The following is a 19,024-nucleotide window of genomic DNA, read 5'->3' on the forward strand; positions in this document are numbered from 1 at the left end:
CTAGAAGCCCTCCCTCCCCTCTCCCCCTCTGCCTTCCCTGCCAACACCAGCAGGTGCTGGGCTTGTGTTCTTTTTAAAAACCTGAACATCTTCCTTTCTATCTGGAAGCTGAGTCATTTCCTCTTTTGCAATGGCTTTTAATGTGCTTTATTCTTTTATACCTATCATTCTGAGAAAGACACTTCTTGGTACAGTGAGCAATGCCACTCACAGAGACAGCATCACCTCCCCCAACACTCATCTCCCAACAGGGAACAGCATGGTGGCTAAACTCAACCAGTCACTGTCCAGTGTGTGACTCCGTTCTTTCTCATTCCAAAGGTATACCAAAGGTAACGACTGGACTCCCTAATGCTGTATTTCCTGACTTCTGATATCTCACTCACCATCTGTCTTTTAGTTATAGGAGGATGTTGAAAAATATTTGGCTACACAACCAGATCAGCAACCAGGGCTCTTGGCACATCTCTCTACAAAGGACTCTGTGTGCTCAATGTGGTGCTCAAACCCATCACACCCATTTTGGCTTCTAGCTCATGTTGCAGTCATGTGCTTCGCTAACCTTCAAGAGTGTTTCTTCAGAGCATTTAATAATAGGTACCGTGACCCCTGAATTCTCCAGCTTGAGGAACATAGATTATGTAGCATTGTGGGTTCTTGTGGGTTTGGGGGGGGTAGGCGGCGCTGGTAATCTATTTTTAATTCTCTCCAGCTCTGCTTGGGAATAGACTGTTAAAATTCTCAGTATGCTGATAAAGGATACCTCTACCCACCTTCCTCCCCAAAAAAAGTAGGCACAGAACTTCACAGAGCACCTTCTGTTTTCAAAGGTCTAAGGTTCCTTGGGCTGCAATGAAGACTGTTTCTATCTTTCCAGCATGACCCTAAAAATGAAGACTGGCCTTTGGATGTGAGATCAACACATGGTTGAGCTGTTCACCCCTCAGAGCAGGCACACATAGGGCCCAAGTCCCCACCACACACGGAAGGTAAGCCCCAGAGAGCCAAGCAGTCCAAGTCATGGTTGGCAAAGCAGAGCCACAGGCCAATACCTCCCAGTGCCTGTTCTGTACCGTCTGTGAGCTAAGGATGATTTTTAAATGTATAAAGGATTGTAAAAGGTGTTTTAAAAAAAACTATAGACATGGCATATGGCCTACAAAGGCTAAAATTTTTATTATCTGGCCATTTGTGAGACAAAGTTGCTGAGCTCTGATCTAAACTAGCAAGACCCTCATCCCTGCAGAAGGTGCTCACCATTTCCTAAGACTTGGTGAGCTAGTTGGTACAATTCCAAGCCCCTTCACTCCTTTTCTGTTTGCTTTCCTTTTAAGTTTAATACACTGGAGATAAAATGTACCCTATATTTCTGAGGAAAGACATGACATATCAAATATAACAACTAAGAAATGAGTTTTCACTTCTCCCAAGAAGACCAACAACATAGGTAAGGAGGTTTAACCTATATGTCTTTACTGAGACAGACACAAGGCTCCTGCTTAAAAACCAGCCAGAGTGGGTTCTAGGGATCAAAGCAAAGATGGCCACAGAACATCCTCACCCAGTATGCTCCGGACTTAGTTTCCCACCTGAGAGAGCACTAGGCTCCACGATTGATATCAGCACAGAGTCCGGAGGATCAGTGACTTTGACTTACCTTTTCACTCCTGTTGTAGAAAAAGAATACAAAGGTAGAATCACACCTGAATTGTCCCCAGGAATGTCACCTTTTGGTTTCTTAGATGCCTGCCCTAACTATCTCTCTGGATGAGAACTCCAAGGGAAGGCATGGCATCCAGCTCTTCCTTAGCCACAGCAGAGAAAACGGCAGCCACTGCCCACAACACAGCTGTTCCCATTACCTGGTTCTGTGCAGTTCTTGCTGCTCCGGGGTCCTGCATCCTCTGAAGTCAGAGTGTCATTCACCTGCATTAACTTCCTCCCCACCGTCCATTGTCTGTCTTCCCCTAGGAGGTCCATGAAGTCAAGGTCTGGGGAGAAAAAGATCACAACCACACATCACTAACAGCCGGGGTTTAGCCTTTACCGATGCTGGGTGTCCGGTGCCCTAATTAGCCATCATTTGCTCAATGGTGAGCCTATTACCCACCTCCCAACCCCAACCCTGGAACTTATCATTATACTCCATCCACACTACTTCTAACTGCCTGAGGGCTTCCACTGACTGCTGGATCCTACTGGGCCCAACAGATGCTACCCTCAGCCATGGACTGGGAGGAAGTGGTTCAGAATCACCTCACCGCCCCAGTGGGATGACTATGAGGTGTGTATTCTAAACTGGATCACAGAGTTCTCTCCACTGGTATTAGGCTCCAATTGTCTACAGTATAACTTTCCTGATAAAGCACAATTTATGACCTGCTGTCCTTCCCTGCCTTAATTCTTCACTCCCAGGAACTAAAGTAAGATGTGGCATGAGGCAAGGGATGCCCCTTGAGCGCCCAGACTTGCAGTGGCCAGACAGTGGATCTAAGTACAAGATAAGGGCCTAATTCAGGGGCCAAGTGGTCTTCATAAAAGGCCAAAGAGTGCACCCCACCCAGCCACATCAGTGTGGTGTTCTGAAACAGGCAATGAGGAGCTGAATGTCATCATACTCATTCCTCTATTTCCACAGTGACTTTAGGTTCCCAAATGATTCCACCTTCATGATTGGATTTGAACCTCATGACACTGCTTGGGAAAGCAAGAGGATGCAAGGATGTTGTCCACTTTGTCCGCTGTTGTCTCTCTAACACCAAATCACTCAGAGGAGGTGCTCAGTAAGTATGTGTTGAAATAACTATTCCCGCTTTGGGGATGGATAAAGTAGGACTCATGGAAGTTTCTGGAAGTCACAATGTTTGTAGGCATCTCACCTAAGCCATAAGACACAGGTAAAAGCAGCAATTCATGCACTGCAGTCTTCCTCAATCAAAGGGAATCTGCTCTCAGATATTAAATTATCAACATATCTCACTACAACTTATACATATTAGCCAGAACAGCTATTCTGGCCATATTCACACAAAAAAATGTAGAATGCTCCACATTCTACATCTAAATCTAAATATGTTTAGATTCTGAAAGGCAAAAGCTTACGTGATGGCCACATACATCAGTTCAGTCACAACTGAGAGGACAATACCAAAGACAATTCAAGGTGAAAGCAAGGCATTCGTGTCATTATCTGGTTCACCCCCATAATTAATTCTTAGGATTAGGAATGGAGAAAAAGCAGAGAAAAATGTTTCAAAAAGTTATGAAGAAACAGTAAGGTCAGTGGCCTGAAAATCCAACAAGCAGCCCTGAAATGTGAATACAGTCCCGTATTGTCACAAATTATCTATAAGCATGGAAAAAGACATCCCATTTGTCTCAGGCTGGGTTTCTACAGCAGCCCCTGAAATGCAGATTTAAACACAGATGTTTCCTATGGCGGGTGGGGGTGGTCCCAGCAAGCTCATGTAGGGGGACAGGAAAATAGGATGGGGAACTGGGAGCCAGCCAACAGGTGGTACACTTCGAACCAGTCGCTAAAATGTAAACCAGAGCTTGACTCCCCTGGAAAGCTCTAGGGGTCAGGGTAGACAAGTATCTCAGCCACTGGAGGGGAGGAAGCTTAGGTAGGTATCCACCTACTCCTGGTCTGCCACTGGTTGAAGGCTATTCCCAGGGGACGTGAATTCCCTGGCACTTCTAACCTACCACTTACGTGTCTGAGGTGGGCTCTAGCACCCAGTAAAAGGCCTTAGACAATGAGACACAGGTGCTAAAAGTTGAACGGTGCCCATGAGCACTAAAGAGGCAAGAATGAAGAGATACGGGAAGGGCATGATCCAAAGATAGAGTGGCTATGGACCAACCGATTGGCCACTCTGCTGTTCTCATAATCTGGGTCAAAGAAAAGTGCTTGGTTGTACTGCAATCCGAATGTTTAGGAAGACTCCAAAGATTTGCAAAGAAGCAAGTGTCCCTTCCAATGACTTCCAAAGTTCTTTCTTAAGCCAAGTTTCCATGGTTCTCTAATTCTGAAAGAAAAGCTGATACCAATTAAGAGATGTAAAAGTAAAGCCAGCTATTGTAGCAGAAAATTAGAGGATTTTTTTTACACAATGATTCAATATCTTCAGGCATTAGAGACTATTAAGGTGGCACCTCCAGATTCCAAAACCTACAAATTTTTATCTTAACCAAAATATATTTGACCACTAACCATGGATCTGCTAATGCAGAGACCAGAGTCTGAGAAAATCAGAGTGATGACAGCAATCATTGCATTCACTTCCTTCCCACGGAGAACCAAGTGTGACAATATTATACTCCATTCTGTTTGTCCTCACAAAATCCTGGTAAGGGAGGAAGGGGCAGTTGGTGCTAGACTTACAGTTGGAGCAAATAAGTCACAGGAGAAGAAATTGGCCTAAAATCAGAGCCAATCCATAGCCAGCCACATCAACTACCATTTAATAGCTGTCATGGCTTCCATTTACTGAATGTCTATCACGTGCAAAGAACTTTCTGTTCCATTCATGTTTCGTTTTAACAGCAGCCTTATTTTGTTTCTTTTTTGTTTTTTTTTTTAAGATTTTATTTATTTATTCATGAAAGACACAGAGAGAGAAAGGCAGAGACGTAGGCAGAGGGAGAAGCAGGCTCCAGGCAGGGAGCCTGACATGGGACTGGATCCTGAGACTGCGGATCACGCCCTGAGCCAGGGGCAGGTGCTCAACCGCTGAGCTACCCAGGCATCCCAGAAGCCTTATTTTGAACTATCAGCTCCATTTTCAAATAAGGAAACTAAAGAAAGAGGAGGTTAAAAGGTCCCACAGCAGGCAACGAGGGGCAGAATGGGGATGTGAACCCAGGTCTGGTGATCCTAGAGAGGATGAAGTGTACCTGCTTGCAGCATTCAGCTACTGCAAGGCAGATCAACAATGCGGCCTGCACCTTCTTCCAGGTTAGGGGTGAAGATAGGCTCCCTAAACTGCATGAAGCCACCACCAACAGAAAAGAGAATGGTTCCCCAAACCCCAGTGAACATGGGGCGCCCCACTTGGTGTGGCTGGCTGGTTTATAGCTTGAAGCCAGGCCTGTGGGTCAGGAGCTGGGGGGCTCCATTGTTGAATTCAGGACCAGGGGGGCAGAGGGTGGCCCCGGGATGGGAAGGGGGTAGGCAGAGGGCGCTGGTAGAGGCACCCACACTGGCTTTCTCACTGCACTCCCTTCTCATCTCCAGCTTGCTTGCGCTTCTCTGCTCCGGCAGAGGCTGCTCCACAAAACTGCACTTGAGCAATGTCAACAAAAACACTTGGCGCCTGTCCACCACATTCTTGGCTCCTACTCTGCCAAGCCCTGGAAGCTGCATGTTGGCCTAATTAGTCGGGGTGGGGGGAAGGGGGCGCGTGAGGAGGGAGGCAGGAGGCTCACAGGTCCTGTGTCACCAGCAGAGGCAGCCTGGAGGACCGCGGGCTCTGAGAAGGGGGGACAGGCTCAGACTGTGGCGATCCGGCAAGGAGCCTGCCTAAAGGGGAAGACGTTCTCAACCCGAGACTCAAGCCACATTGCACTAAGGAAGGAAAGAAGTGGAGGCTGGGTGCCAAGTTTCCATTACAGAGCTGTGTGTTCACCCTCTCCTGCTCTTACCACCTCCCCCACTACCGCCTCTCTCTCTTTCTCTCTGCACCCCCCTCTTCCTCCCTGGGACGGGGTCTTGGAGAACTCAAAGTTTTCCCAAATCAAGAATGGATTTCCCTGGGTGCCCCACATCCCGGCATTCCCCCTAAGATGGACACGCTTTCTCCTATGTGTACCCTGATCCCACACAGCTTCCATCCTTTCCAAATACTGGCCTTGGGCCCCTGGGAGAGGGGGGGCCTGTCTGCTCTCTGAGGGAGGGACTCCCGCAGACACACAGACAGGCAACAGATGGGAGGGGTCTGCTGCAGCAGCATCACGACTGTCCTGTGTGCCCCTTGCCTAGGCACCAAGGCACTCCGAGCTCTCATGGGGCGTTTCCACTGTCTCATTGCTGTTGCTGATGGCATTGGAGGTCAAGCGGGGAATTAATCCCAGATCTGACTCCAAAGCCCAGAGCATCTCACCTGGTCCCAGGAGCTCCGGGAGCCCAGGGGACACGGCTTCAAGGGGTCAGCAGGCTCCCTTTGAGAGGCTGTGTTAACTCTCCCTTCCCTGAAAACTGGAATACTGCATTTCTTCTTGAACACTGGATGGGGAGAGCCACCACTCTGAAACACCCAGAGGATCAGGGCAAGAGCGCCCTCATTTGCAGATGAAGAAACTGAGTCTGGAATGTCTAATGCAACATTGAAGAAATAACCTCCAGAAAGCTCACTGAACGGAGAACAAGAGCCGATGGCCACAGTGGCTGGCTCTGGCTCTCCAGGCTGGCTCAGCGCTCCTCACCATGGCTATAAATACCCCACCCTGCAGTTTACACAGCTGTCTCCACTCTCCGCGCCCTGGGTCTTCACCCCAGGGTTGGAGGTCAGGTTTGCATAAGCCCGCAGCCAGCAGACCGCCTTCTGCACACTCGGTGAGCAGGGGCGAATGTGCCAGCCCCCAGCAGCATCATCCACATGGCCCCCTTCCTGACCCCAGTCCCAGAGTCTTTCGAGGGTGAGCCCAGTGGTTCTCACCCTCTGGGGGTGAAGAGGAAGAAAAGGAGGCGCCACCTTCTGCACATGGATTTTCACATGGATCTTCCAGCTGAAAGAAGAGTGTGTCTCTGCACTGTTCTTGGTCCTTGGAAAGGAACACAAACCGCGGGGAGGTTGCGAGCTCTCCAAAACCACCAGCAGAGGAAGAAGCCAGAGGCTGAATGGGCTGTGCACCGGGTCCTCTCCACTGCCTCAAAGCTTCCAGAAAGGCAGAGAAGAGCAGATCCAAGCACCTCGTTGCTGCAGGGAGCCCACATACTATTTAAACTCTGCCCTACGACCCAGCAATTGCACTGTTGGGGATTTACCCCAAAGATTCAGATGCAATGAAATGCCGGGACACCTGCACCCCGATGTTTCTAGCAGCAATGTCCACAATAGCCAAACTGTGGAAGGATCCTCGGTGTCCATCGAAAGATGAATGGATAAAGAAGATGTGGTTTAGGTATACAATGGAATATTCCTCAGCCATTAGAAACGACAAATAACCACCATTTGCTTCAACGTGGATGGAACTGGAGGGTATTATGCCAAGTGAAGTAAGTCAGTCGGAGAAGGACAAACATTATATGGTCTCATTCATTTGGGGACTATAAATAATAGTGAAAGGAAATATAAGGGAAGGGAGAAGAAATGGGTGGGAAATATCAGAAAGGGAGACAGAACATGAAGACTCCTAACTCTGGGAAACGAACTAGGGGTGGTGGAAGGGGAGGAGGGCGGGGGTTGGGGGTGAATGGGTATCAGGCACTGAGGGGGGCACTTGACGGGATGAGCACTGGGTGTTATTCTGTATGTTGGCAAATTGAACACCAATAAAAAATAAATTTATTATAAAAAAATAAAAAATAAAAAATAAAAAAAAATAAACTCCTCGTCTCTCTAGCTGCTTACACACGCTGTCCGGTGGGTGGGGGACTTTGAAAACCTGGTGCACTGGGTCAAGTTCTCCCCTCTCCTGCGCTCCAAACACGCATGGCATTCGCAAGTTGTAGCTTTCACACTGAATTAAAACCTCCCAGCGCCGAGGCACAACACCTCTCCAAGAGTTGAAGCCTTCTAGTACCTCTCCTGGGCCTCCTTTTCACTCAGAGGGGAAGAGGAGCCCCAAACCACCTGCCATGCCAACATGGGCACTGCCGCTGATGCCCTGTCCTCTGGAGGTCTCCTGCCACGCATGGGCACCTCCTGAGGGCTGGACGGTAATGCAAATCTCAGGCCCGGCAGAATCAGGAGCTGCATGGGGCACACTGGAGCCGAAGCCACTGCATCCATGCCCAAAGGGGCAGTCCTCTGGCAACACACACAGGGAACCTGCAGGGCATAGGAAACGACCCTGTCTGCCCCTGCAGGACTGAGGATGCAGGAAAGCAGGGGCCTCCAACAGAGAAAAGGAGGGCACGGAGCACACAGCAGACTGCTGCCCAGTCATGTCCTGCATCAGAAAGACTGGTCCCATGACCAGTCCTGGTGCAAACTAACCCACAGGAGGAGAAAGGAAAACCCAGCCATCCCTCTACTCCCCTGCAAAGTCCCCACCACTACTGCACCTTCCCTCTTCCCTTCTCACATCGAGCCCTACACAGCCCAGCTCACACACCCACCCCAGGCCCACAGAGGCTGAGCCCCTGCAAGAGTGCCCATGGGGACAAAGGATGGCCCAGGGCACCCAGCCCAAAGGCATGAGCCAAGAGTCCAAACCGGCCCCAGATATAGACTCTGCCATGGTGCAAACAAGGCAGGCCTGGCTGTGAGACTCTGAGTCCCTCACTGCTTCCAGAGGGAAGCCCTTCCTCCAGGCAGCTTTCCCTGACCTTCCTGGGCCTCTCTCACCACAAGCTCCCATTCCTCCCTCAGATCACCTGTCACAGTCAGAATCATAACCTGTCTTTATTGCTCCTCCTCACCCTCCAACCCATACATAAGGTCCAGGAATATCCAGCCTTTCTGTCTTTTCCTCCTCACCATATCTGCCTGGCCTAGAACTCAGGAGATGCTGGATAGCCACAGTGTCATAGTATCTCAGTCAGGCCACTGGGTGGGACTGGGAGTAATCAATGAATCCCCAGGAAAGACCCTCGGGTGATTCTGTATCATCCCTCAGGGGTCATGCCCTTTGACGAGGGGGTCATGTTTAAATGACACACTGAGAATTTTAGTGGCAAACCTGAACCAGAAATTAAGGTCTTCCAGGTTCCTGGACAAAACTGTTCTCATAATAGCCTTGCTACTCATAGTGGTCCTGGGACCAGCCACATGAGCATCCCCTGGGAGCTTGCTAGAAATACAGAATCCAGGACCCCCCACTCAGACTCACACTGAATGAAAGGCTGCATCTAAACAGGTGATTTGGGGATGGCTGGGTGGCTTAGCAGTTGAGCATCTGCCTTTAGCTCAGGGCACAATCCTGAGTCCCTGGGATCAAGTCCCACATTCAGCTCCCTGTGAAGAGCCTGCTTCTCCCTCTGCCTATGTCTCTGCCTCTCCCTGTGTCTCTCATGAATAAATACATAAAATCTTTAAAAATAAATAAATAAATATACAGGTGATTTGTGTGCAATCTCCTACTCTAACTCATTCACAGATGTTGTTGTGTGCTGGCATGGCTCCCAGTACACGGTTTCCAGATTGGTCTCACCACCTCTGAAGTCAGAAATGCAGGGACTTCTTAACATCCTCAGAGACCAGAAAAGCCCCTCTGTAAGCACTACATAAGCCACAGCCAGAGGTGGTGCTTTGGCCTCCATGGTGCTGTGCGGGGACCCTGAGATGCTTCCTGCCACATCTGCCTCCCCACATCCATCTTCAGAATCCTCTGAAAAGCTTTAAAGATCCAGCCCCAGCAGCTGGTCTCAGAGTTCTCTTTTTTCAAAACTGCTCCATCTTCTTCCATTGCTTACTAAATAAAGCAAGTGGGTCTGTTCCAAGGACCCCAGGCTTGTGGTCCTAGGAATTCACCATGTTGGGCATTTAGTGACTTGAGATTCTAGTGCCAGTTCTGTAACTAGCTCTAGGCTGGTGGAAAAGGTAAGCCACTTTATGTCAGTTGCTGCATCTAAAAATTGAAAGGTGTGAATGATCCAACCTCTAAAGTTCCTTGAGAAAAAAAATGAGTGGGAAATATCAGAAAGGGAGACAGAACATGAGAGACTCCTAACTCTGGGAAACGAGCTAGGGGTGGTAGAAAGGGAGGTGGGCCGGGGAGTGGGGGTGACTGGTGACGGGCACTGATGGGGGCACATGATGGGATGAGCACTGGGTGTTATTCTATATGTTGGCAAATTGAACACCAATAAAAAATAAATTAAAAAAATAAAGTTCCTTGAGCTTGGATGTTTTTAAATCCAGGGTAGAGTCATCTGATCAAAAGTTGACAGAGCCCCATAGTACATCTGTCCCAATCCTTCAGAGTCATGCCCTCTTAGAAGATGGGCTGTATGACTTATTGAAGGGTGGGAAGGAAATATGAAAACCTCCACATCTGTATCACACACCAGTTCTCAAAACTTCCCTGGCCTTCATCCTCATGGTGTCCATGGGGTGTACTGACAAATGGAGAGCCCGTTCCTTTCTCTGTGTAAGTGTCTTTCATCTCACCATGAATGGAGTCTCCCAAAGGTTTCTATGAACCAGATTAATAAAGCAATAGGAGCACCATGAAATTGTCTGGGAGTTGAGATGGCTTTGGAGCATAAGGGGTTCAAGTGCAGGCTGCAAGGGATGAAGGCTGGCCACTGATGGTGGAAAGAGGGAGCCTGTCACCCTCCAGAATATCCTGTCACTTTTGGCCAGACGATAGTCAAACAAACAAAAGCTTCAGATATTGTTGTGACACTACAGTAATGCTTTAGAAGGCAATGCAGTGTTTACCATGTTGGGAGATGTCCTGGTTTGGGTTCCCCAAATGCTAAGTCTGAAATAAAGACTTGAATGCAAGTAGTTTCCTATGAAAGGGATCCCAGGTAGGAGGAGCAAGGGAGGGTGGAAAGCAAAGCAGGGGAAGGGACATAAGATATACAAGGACACACTTATAGAGGTTGCTTCTGCTGGCAACTAGGGCACAAACCCACTAGAAGTTTGGAGATGCATCTGAGATGCCTACGTGAAGAAAGAGGGCTGTGATTCTCATGGCCCACCAGCTGAGGGCTGCCCCAGGACCATGAAACCCTGCAAATTCTGGGCTGCACCTTTGAGTGGGCCAAGTCAGTTCCCACCTAGTGGGAAAGACCCCAGGCCATGCTTGAGGGCCGTCACAACAGGAGTCTGGAGTCATGCTGAACTGCCCACTGCAAGCTGTGGCTAGAACCTGAGGAAGGCTGAGGGATGTCTCAAGGGACACCAAATTATGTCAGCTACCGAAGGTAACCTTGGCCGCATCCTGGAAAGAATGCCTCCTGAAGCAAGTGGGAAGATGTGATTGGTCTAGAGCCATAGACATGGAGATGTGCCAATAATTGTTTTCCTTTTCTCCCCTCTTCTCACATCAGAGAACTTGACACCAGAACTAAAATATTCTCTTGATGCTTCACAATGAGAGGGACAGGACCAAAGAGAGGACGGCCAGGGTGGTTTTCACTAAAGCACAAAGCCACTTGGTTCTGCTCACTTTTTCCTATCTGCTGGCCCACAGCTTGTCCCTTTCCAAGTTGGAAACTAAAGCCAGCCATCAGAGAGAAATGGCTCTAAGGTTGAGTGGAAAGAAAGATAGGATCCATTCATTCCCTCTCAGGTTTCAGTCCCGAGTCAGAGATCCAGCACCAGGAAAGGAAAGACAGGGAGGAAACACATGAATGGCCAGACTAGGACAGGCTGACACATGTGGGACCTTCAGGCCTCCACCTGCTACCTGAGGAATGGGCAAGATGGCTTCTCACCTTCCAGCCAGAGAGCAACACCTCCCTCACCCTATCCCCAGCGAAGCCCGCCAACTAACGTCCAAGGATTGGGGATTTGCCTCAAGAATCAGGCTTTGTTCTAGTGTCATGACCAAAGAAGAGTGCCAATAATTTCCCCCCTGGAAATGCTCGCTGGCGAGGACAATCAAGATTCAGTATTTAGGTGACACCTAGGTGGCTCAGTGGTTGAGCATCTGCCTTTGGCTCAGGTCATGATCCCGGGGTCCTGGGATTAAGTCCCTTATCAGGCTCCCTGCAGGGAGCCTGCCTCTCCTTCTCCCTGTGTCTCTGCCTCTTTCTGTGTCTCTCATGAATCAATAAATAAAATCTTAAAAAAAAAAAAAAAAGATTCAGTATTGAGGACCTACCCAGTGGCCTCTCACCACACTCCTTGCAGTTTGCTCCATGCATGCCTGTCTGCGCCCCGCCGGTCCAGCCCACACACTCTGCCTGACACCAGGCCCTTCCAGGTCAAATACTTAGAGAGACCTCCTCTGTCATGGCCACCATAAGCCAAGGTCAGTAAGCCTTCTGAAAGGGTGCCAGAAAGAAAAAAGAAAAGGCCTCTTCCACTGTTTCTCAAAGTGAAGGAAGTAGAAAACAAGAGACAGGAGGGGAACAAAAGGACACATGTATGCACACAGGTGGAGAGGTGGTGATGGAGCGAGGGATTCTCGGAACAGAGGAACATGCCCTTCACTCCCAGAATCACGTACAAGTCACCCCCTGGCAGAAGGATGAGTGGGCCATGGAAGGGCAGATGGGTCACCAGCACAGCAGGTGAGGTCAGTAAATGCTCCTCAGGTTAGATATCATGGAGACACGGTGGTCCTTTTCTCAAGACCCCTTCCACTCTTCCCCTCTGGGTAGCAGTAGCAAGTTACAGAGAAAGGGTAGCTTAACCCCACCTCATCTCGGGCAGGCGGGGGTGCCCACAACTAAAAGGACTGGTGCTCAGTAGGTGCTCGCCCTACTGAGATTGGTGAGATGTGAGGGGAGGTATGCTGGCAGCTTCTGGGAAGGAAGGCCTCTCACTCTCCAGATAGAGCTGCTCACGTCCTATTTCTCTCCCCCTCTGGGTGAAGAGGCAACTCTTTGAACCTCTACAGCCATTTTCTGCCAGGGAGAAGCTGGCCTTAGGATGAAACTCACATAAGGAAGGGAAGAAAAGGGAAAGGGAAAGAGTGGGGCCCTGATGACATCACAGGTCCACCGATAGGCCTATCTGCAGATACACCCTCCAAAAAATATCCCTTGACATGTTAGGCATTTCAATTTTTTATTTCCAACAGCAGGAAGTGCCATGACTGATAAATTGGATTAAGCCTTTTGTTAAGAAGATAATGACCATCATGAGAAATACCAAACTCATCCAAACCATAGCTGTGCAACTTTCTAACCACTCAAGAACTTCTTCCTGGAAGCTGGCCCTACACATGTGAATTGCTCTATAGAGGAGCCTACCTAGACACAAAGCTTCCTAATAAAAGCAGTGAAAGCTCATTGCAAAGTCCTGCCTCCCCGCCTCAGGGCTCCATTATCCATCGGGTCAAACCACCTGATGGAGTAAGTGGTGGCACTGGCACATTCCCACCCATTTCCTTGTCGCCCATCACGACAGCCTAACAACAGTCAGCAATATTGCCTCTCAGCCCCAAACAGTAGACAGGAGTAGTCCTGGAATAAATTTCCGCCTCTCTGAGAGGATTCCTTGCCTCAGAAAGTTCAGTGAAGCCATGAAAGGTGCTGTGAATGGTGTCATCTAATTTACGAGGAGGTGGCAGCATGTGATGAGCCTCAGGAGGGGTGGGAGGCTCCAGAAGTACTTATAGGAAAGCCTTTCTCCACCACCTCCTGCTTCCAGGGCCACCCTGACTCAGTGTTCAATTAGGAACACACTGCAGTGTGTGTTCTCGAGTCGATCCCATCCCCTCCAATGACAGGCGTGAGCTGTTGCTACGGCCAGATGACAAACGGGAAAGTCACTGAGTAAGGGGAATGTGTCCATCCATCCCAGAGGGCTTCTCCAAAGGGCTGGAGGGAACAGTGCTCCCAAGGCTTCTGTCTTTTATGAGAAGCAATAAACCAGAAAATTCTCATCCACACAGGCAAGTGTAACAGCTCTTTCTACAGATGTATGCAGAGGATGCTCAGGGTTTGAACTGAGAAATTTTTTCTCTCTGCGCTTTTTGTCTTTGGTTCAGGTTTCCTTAACTCTACAATAACTACTGCTCTTGTTACTACTGCTGTTTCTAAATACAGAGCAGAGGTACCTTCACTGATATAATAAATGGGCCTCCTGTGAGCAACATGTGCTGGACACCATACAAAGGTGTACATGTATCTATATTCATGATATATGTGCAACCCTGTGCATGCCAGGAATCATTCAGGGCATTTTCTTAGTATCTCAATACCTCACTTAATTTTACAACAGCTTTGTGAAGTGGGTATTGTTATCTCCACTTCCCAAATGAGAAACCAACAGCTCAGAATCAAAGCCAATAATCTGCCAAAGGTCCCACGCTACACGTGTAGCCCCTGCCTTGGATGAGACTACAGAGAGCACTTCGTCCAAGGTCAGCATGAAGACTGTCTTGGCAGAATGAAAGTGATCCCCTGGGAGACGCAGGCTTTTTAGCAGCAGAGCCTGCCCTGGCACCCACACCTTCTAGCTCCCACTCTGGGAACCTTTCCTTTCTCTAGGCCTGCCCTAAACTCAGAACACCTGGATTCTTGCCTGAGTTTCACGAAGGTGCTCTTTTGCATTATATTCCCATCCAGGTTTCCATCTGAGACATGGGAGGGATAGGGCTGTTTGTGCTGTTCTGTTTTGTTTTGTTTCACCATGGCCGAAAAAAAAAAAAAGTTGTGACTACAGTAAAAAGTTAATGGTAGAGTCAAGGTGGTATCTAAGTGTTCTTTCCATGTTGCTCTATGGTTGCATATTTTCATATAAAATTTAGAAGGGAAATAATGTTAAAGAAGGTACCAGAGACACATGAATACTAACACCATCCCTTAATAGTATCTGGGTGTGAGAAAAAGAAAGATAATGGCAATGTGGCCAAGATCCATGTGGACAAGGCACACCTTCAGACAGGGCAGGGGGCTGTGATCACAATACCTTGCTGTTTTTGAAGCATGATGGAAGTGCTGCAGCCCAGAACTGCTCTGCCTCCAAAACAGTACCCCCAAGCTTAAAAGTCCTCGGAGACCTCACTGTCACCACCAGACTGGTGTGGTACCGACACAGTGGCCAAATGCACTGCAAACACCTGTCACAAAGAAGAGAATGTCCTGGTGGTGTCCAGTGGGTGGAAGCCATCTGTTCCAGAACTAACACTTGTGAATGCCAGAGCCTTGGCTCCTGAGACATCCAGGCATCAGAGGGAGGACATCCCAGAGGCTCACTGCCTGGCTGGCCACATACTTGTTTCCTTCCTTCTTCTGGACACACAGTCTGGTGTATCTTCTCATCAAAGGGCTAGAGGCCTTCCCTCAGTAGCGAAGCCACATTGGCAGAGTGTCCTCTCCTGGGAAACCCAGAGGCAGATTATCTTTAAGCAGCTCTATTTTCAATCCCTCCTCTGGATATCCCTGTTACAATAAAATGTACCTGACTCTAATTTAATCATGATATGGGTCCCTTCCCTATGCTAATATTAAAATGGAAACCTGGTGACAGGACATGTTTCTTTGGTGCATCATTGCCAAGACAGGATAAGGCCTCCATATGATCTGCCTAGCATCCCAGAAACCACTCTATGGACTTCTATAGACACTGGCCTTTGCCGAATTTTCTGTCTCTTGTGCTTTATCCCCCTGTGCAAGCTCTAGTGTCTGCTTATTCTTCTCTGGGGATCTCTGGGAAGCTCATATTCAGTGGAAAAGCTAGAAGAAAGTGTTTGTTCTTATAGCCCCCTCATCATTACTGTTTCTATTACTATTTCTCTGTGATCACGATTATTTCATAAAAAGCCCAGGAACTAAAGAAGTTTGCTTTTACCTTGCTCCCTGGAGAAATGTCAAAACAGGTTTTTATGGAAAGCTCTTGTTTCCGTATGCCCTTGCCCAGATGCTGCAATGAGCAAGAGCTCAGCGTGCAGAAAGCAGCCCATCGCAGACAGGGGTGACGGGTAGGAACAGGTGGGACAGGGGTACCAGCCTCCAGCAGCTGGGTCCCTTTCAGTTACCACTTAAAGGAAAAGAGATGGAAAGAGAGGTAAAGGAGTTTAGGGATAACATTCCAAACAAGGACCCACGCAAGACTGGGTGCTGAAGAATGCAGAAATTGACAAGGGCTCAGAGACTGCCAGTCTTCCAGAGGTCAGCTGATGGAGCAAAAGGGAAAGACCACCTCACAGGGGTAATACAAGCCACTTCCAGGGGCTTTTTTTAAAAGTGCACTCTGATACTTCCCTGTTTTTGCAGAAGTCAAGTATTCCCACAAAGACAATTACTTGGAAGTCGGCATTTCCCTACAGCATCCAGAAAAAGGCAGCAAAGTGGCCTCTGATGGGGCCAGCAGGATCCAGCAGCCAGAAGGAGCCCTCAGGCAGTGAGGGGCAGTGTGGAAGGAGCACAACCATAAGGCCCTAGGCGAGGGGGATAGGCTCCTCGTTGAGTAAGTGATGGCTGATGAGGGCATTGGACAACCAGCATTTGGTGAATAACAGCTCCTGGAGAAACTAAAGCAAAAAGACACTTCCTGAGGTCATCTAGAGCCCTCCTTGTAGATGACACTGGAGGCCAAGGTTTGTGTTTTGACACTGAGACTTTGGGGAAATGAAAGACACTCCCATTGTCTCCAGCTGGGCCATAAGGGTGTGAGGAATCCAGGCACTGGCTCCCGTTAAGCCTTATTGCCAATCAGGGAGTTAAACCTCTTCCTCTGGGCCACCCTGGTCCCAGAGTCAACTTTCCAAGAGGAGGATCGATTGAGAAAACTGTTGTTCCAGCTTAGACTGTAAATTTTTTAAAACAGCCCCATCCACAGTTATAGATGGCTTTGGTGGCTCATGGGGACAGGACAGAGTGACAATCTCAGTGCTCAGGCTCACCTGATGTGACTCTGTGCCTCCTTCCAGGATTTCTCTTTAAAAACCTATTTTTGCAAATGGTTTTAAAAAAAGACCCAAATGAACTTTCTTTCAAGTTGGGTTTTAGCCACAGTACCAGATGAGTCATCAGAAAGTCCAAACCTGGGGATCATTTTGTGGAATAATATAATTTTGGAACTGGGAAGGTCCTTCGAGAATGTGCAGTTTAGTACAGTCCAACAGAAATATACTGTGAGCTGCCTAGGCAATTTCACATTTTTCCCCAAACATATTAAAAAAGTATACACAACTGGCAAAATTAATTTTAATATATTTTACTTAACCTGATACATCAAAAATATTATCATTTCACCCTGTAATAAATATGAAAGCTATTTTACCACCTTTTTTGAGATATAACTTACCTGACATAAAACTCGCCCATTTAAAGTGTACAACTAAATGGTTTTTAATACATTTACAGAGTTGTGCAACAATTGGCGTGATGTAATTTTAGATTATTTTCAGCACCCGGAGAAGACACCCTGCACCCATTAGCAGTCACTGTTCATTACCCTCATGCCTAGCCCTAGGCAATCACCATGTACTTTCCATCTCTAAGGATCTGTCTACTCTGGGCATTTCATGTCAATGGAATCATACAGTATGTGGTCTTTGGTGACTGGCTTCTTTGACTTCACATAAATGTGTTCAAGGCTCATCCATGTTATAGACTGCCACACCAGGCCTGCCTTGCTTTTAATTGCTGAATAATATTCCATTGTGTGGATAAAAATTGTTAGTGAACTATTTTTACATTCTTTTTTCTGTACTAAGCCTTCGGAGGCCATTGTGTATTTTACCCATACGGCATGTCTCATTGGGACAAGCCACATTTCAAGCGCTTGGTGACTCCGGTATTGTGCAGGGCTAGACTCTGCTTTCTTTGGGGGGTTACTGGGGCTGGATGCCCAGCCGCTGTCCCTCTGGGCCTGTACCCTGGCTGAAAACAGAATGATGGTCAGCTGGGTTTGGAGTGTTGTTGAGAGAAGAGCCCGCTGGGCTTTCATCTCTGTCCTATGTGGCCCAAAGTGTCAGCGAGAAGAAGGAAGCACAGTGCCATTGGATGGGCCTGGGAACACTTAGGTTTGAGATGTCTAGAGCTCAAACCCACCGTCTCCACCCTCCAGATGAGCTGATTCCCAAAAGCAACAACCTGTGAAAGGCGACAAAGGTTAAACTGACAGGTCACTGTGAATAAGCTACTCAACTTCCCCAAAACTCCTTGACAGAGGGATGGTACATACATCCCCCACTTTATGGGGTGCTCAGGAGAGGAGACAGAGGCATATCTGAGGAGGAGAGGTCTGCTGGGTTAATGAGAGTCAGGGATCTTCCATCGCTTATAAATAATGTTGCCCCGTGGGTCCCCACTCAGGGAGTCAAAGGCATTTACTACTTACAGGTAAGGGTAGGTGCATCTTTCTTCTGTATGTGTATAGGTATTGTAACAAAAATAATAGCAGACACTTCTTGCACCAGACAGTCTTCTTTTTTTTTTTTTAAATTTTGTTTATTTATTCATGATAGACACAGAGACAGAAGCAGGCTCCATGCAGGGAGCCCGATGTGGGACTCGATCCCGGGACTCCAGGATCATGCCTGGACTGAAGGCAGGCGCGAAACCGCTGAGCCACCCAGGGATTCCCACCAGACAGTCTTCTAAATGGTTCACATAGAGCAGCTTTAATTTCCCCACAGCTTTAATTCCCACAACCGTGTATGGGAGGTATCATTATTGTTACTATTATTATTTGCAGCTGAAGATGAATAGATGGCACAAAGAGTTTAAGTAACTTACTCAAGGTCACAGAGCTAGGAAGTAGTATAGCAATCATCTGAACCCAGGCAGTCTGGCTCCAGTCCGGGCTCCTGACAACCACGTGCCCTCGAGAAGCCTGGGACATCCAAGAAGCCCAAGGCCCTCCCTGTGGAGCATCCTCCTCCTCCTCAATGGACTCCCTCAGACCTCCTGGCCAATGAGGTACCACCTCTGGGTTCACACCTTCCAGCTTCAGAGAATATTTGTGGCCACCCTTGCCTAGATTTCTAGAGGCATTAGTCAGGAATGACCCCCCAACAAACAAGCAAACAAAAAACTTCCTTTTTCTTATGAGCTATTATTACTTGTCATCACGCTTGTCATATGAGCCACAAAGGTCTAGATTTATTAAAGTGGGAGGCATGCTGAGTTTGTTGCTAAGGAATGACAGACTACAACACTTGGATTCACTGCTTTTGTCCCCAAAACTATGCTCCCCCACCCCCACCCCCACCCCCGCTTCCTGAAATCCCATTACAACAAGAGAGCAAGCAGCCCACTGAGTATGGGAAAGGCAGCTTCCCC

General features: G+C 48.2%; 1 protein-coding gene across 1 annotated transcript in view; it reads right to left on the reverse strand.

Moving 5' to 3' along the window:
• The window catches only part of SLC24A3 (solute carrier family 24 member 3), a 481,958-nt gene that overhangs the window by 419,469 nt on the left and 43,465 nt on the right, over window positions 1-19,024 (reverse strand). The window contains exon 2 of the mRNA XM_072799866.1: window positions 1,863-1,991. Within this exon, the coding sequence (XP_072655967.1) occupies window positions 1,863-1,991 (129 nt within the window). The remainder of the gene's footprint in view (window positions 1-1,862; window positions 1,992-19,024) is intronic.

This window comes from Canis lupus, chromosome 26 (genome assembly GCF_048164855.1).
Source record: "Canis lupus baileyi chromosome 26, mCanLup2.hap1, whole genome shotgun sequence".
Taxonomy (NCBI): domain Eukaryota; kingdom Metazoa; phylum Chordata; class Mammalia; order Carnivora; family Canidae; genus Canis; species Canis lupus.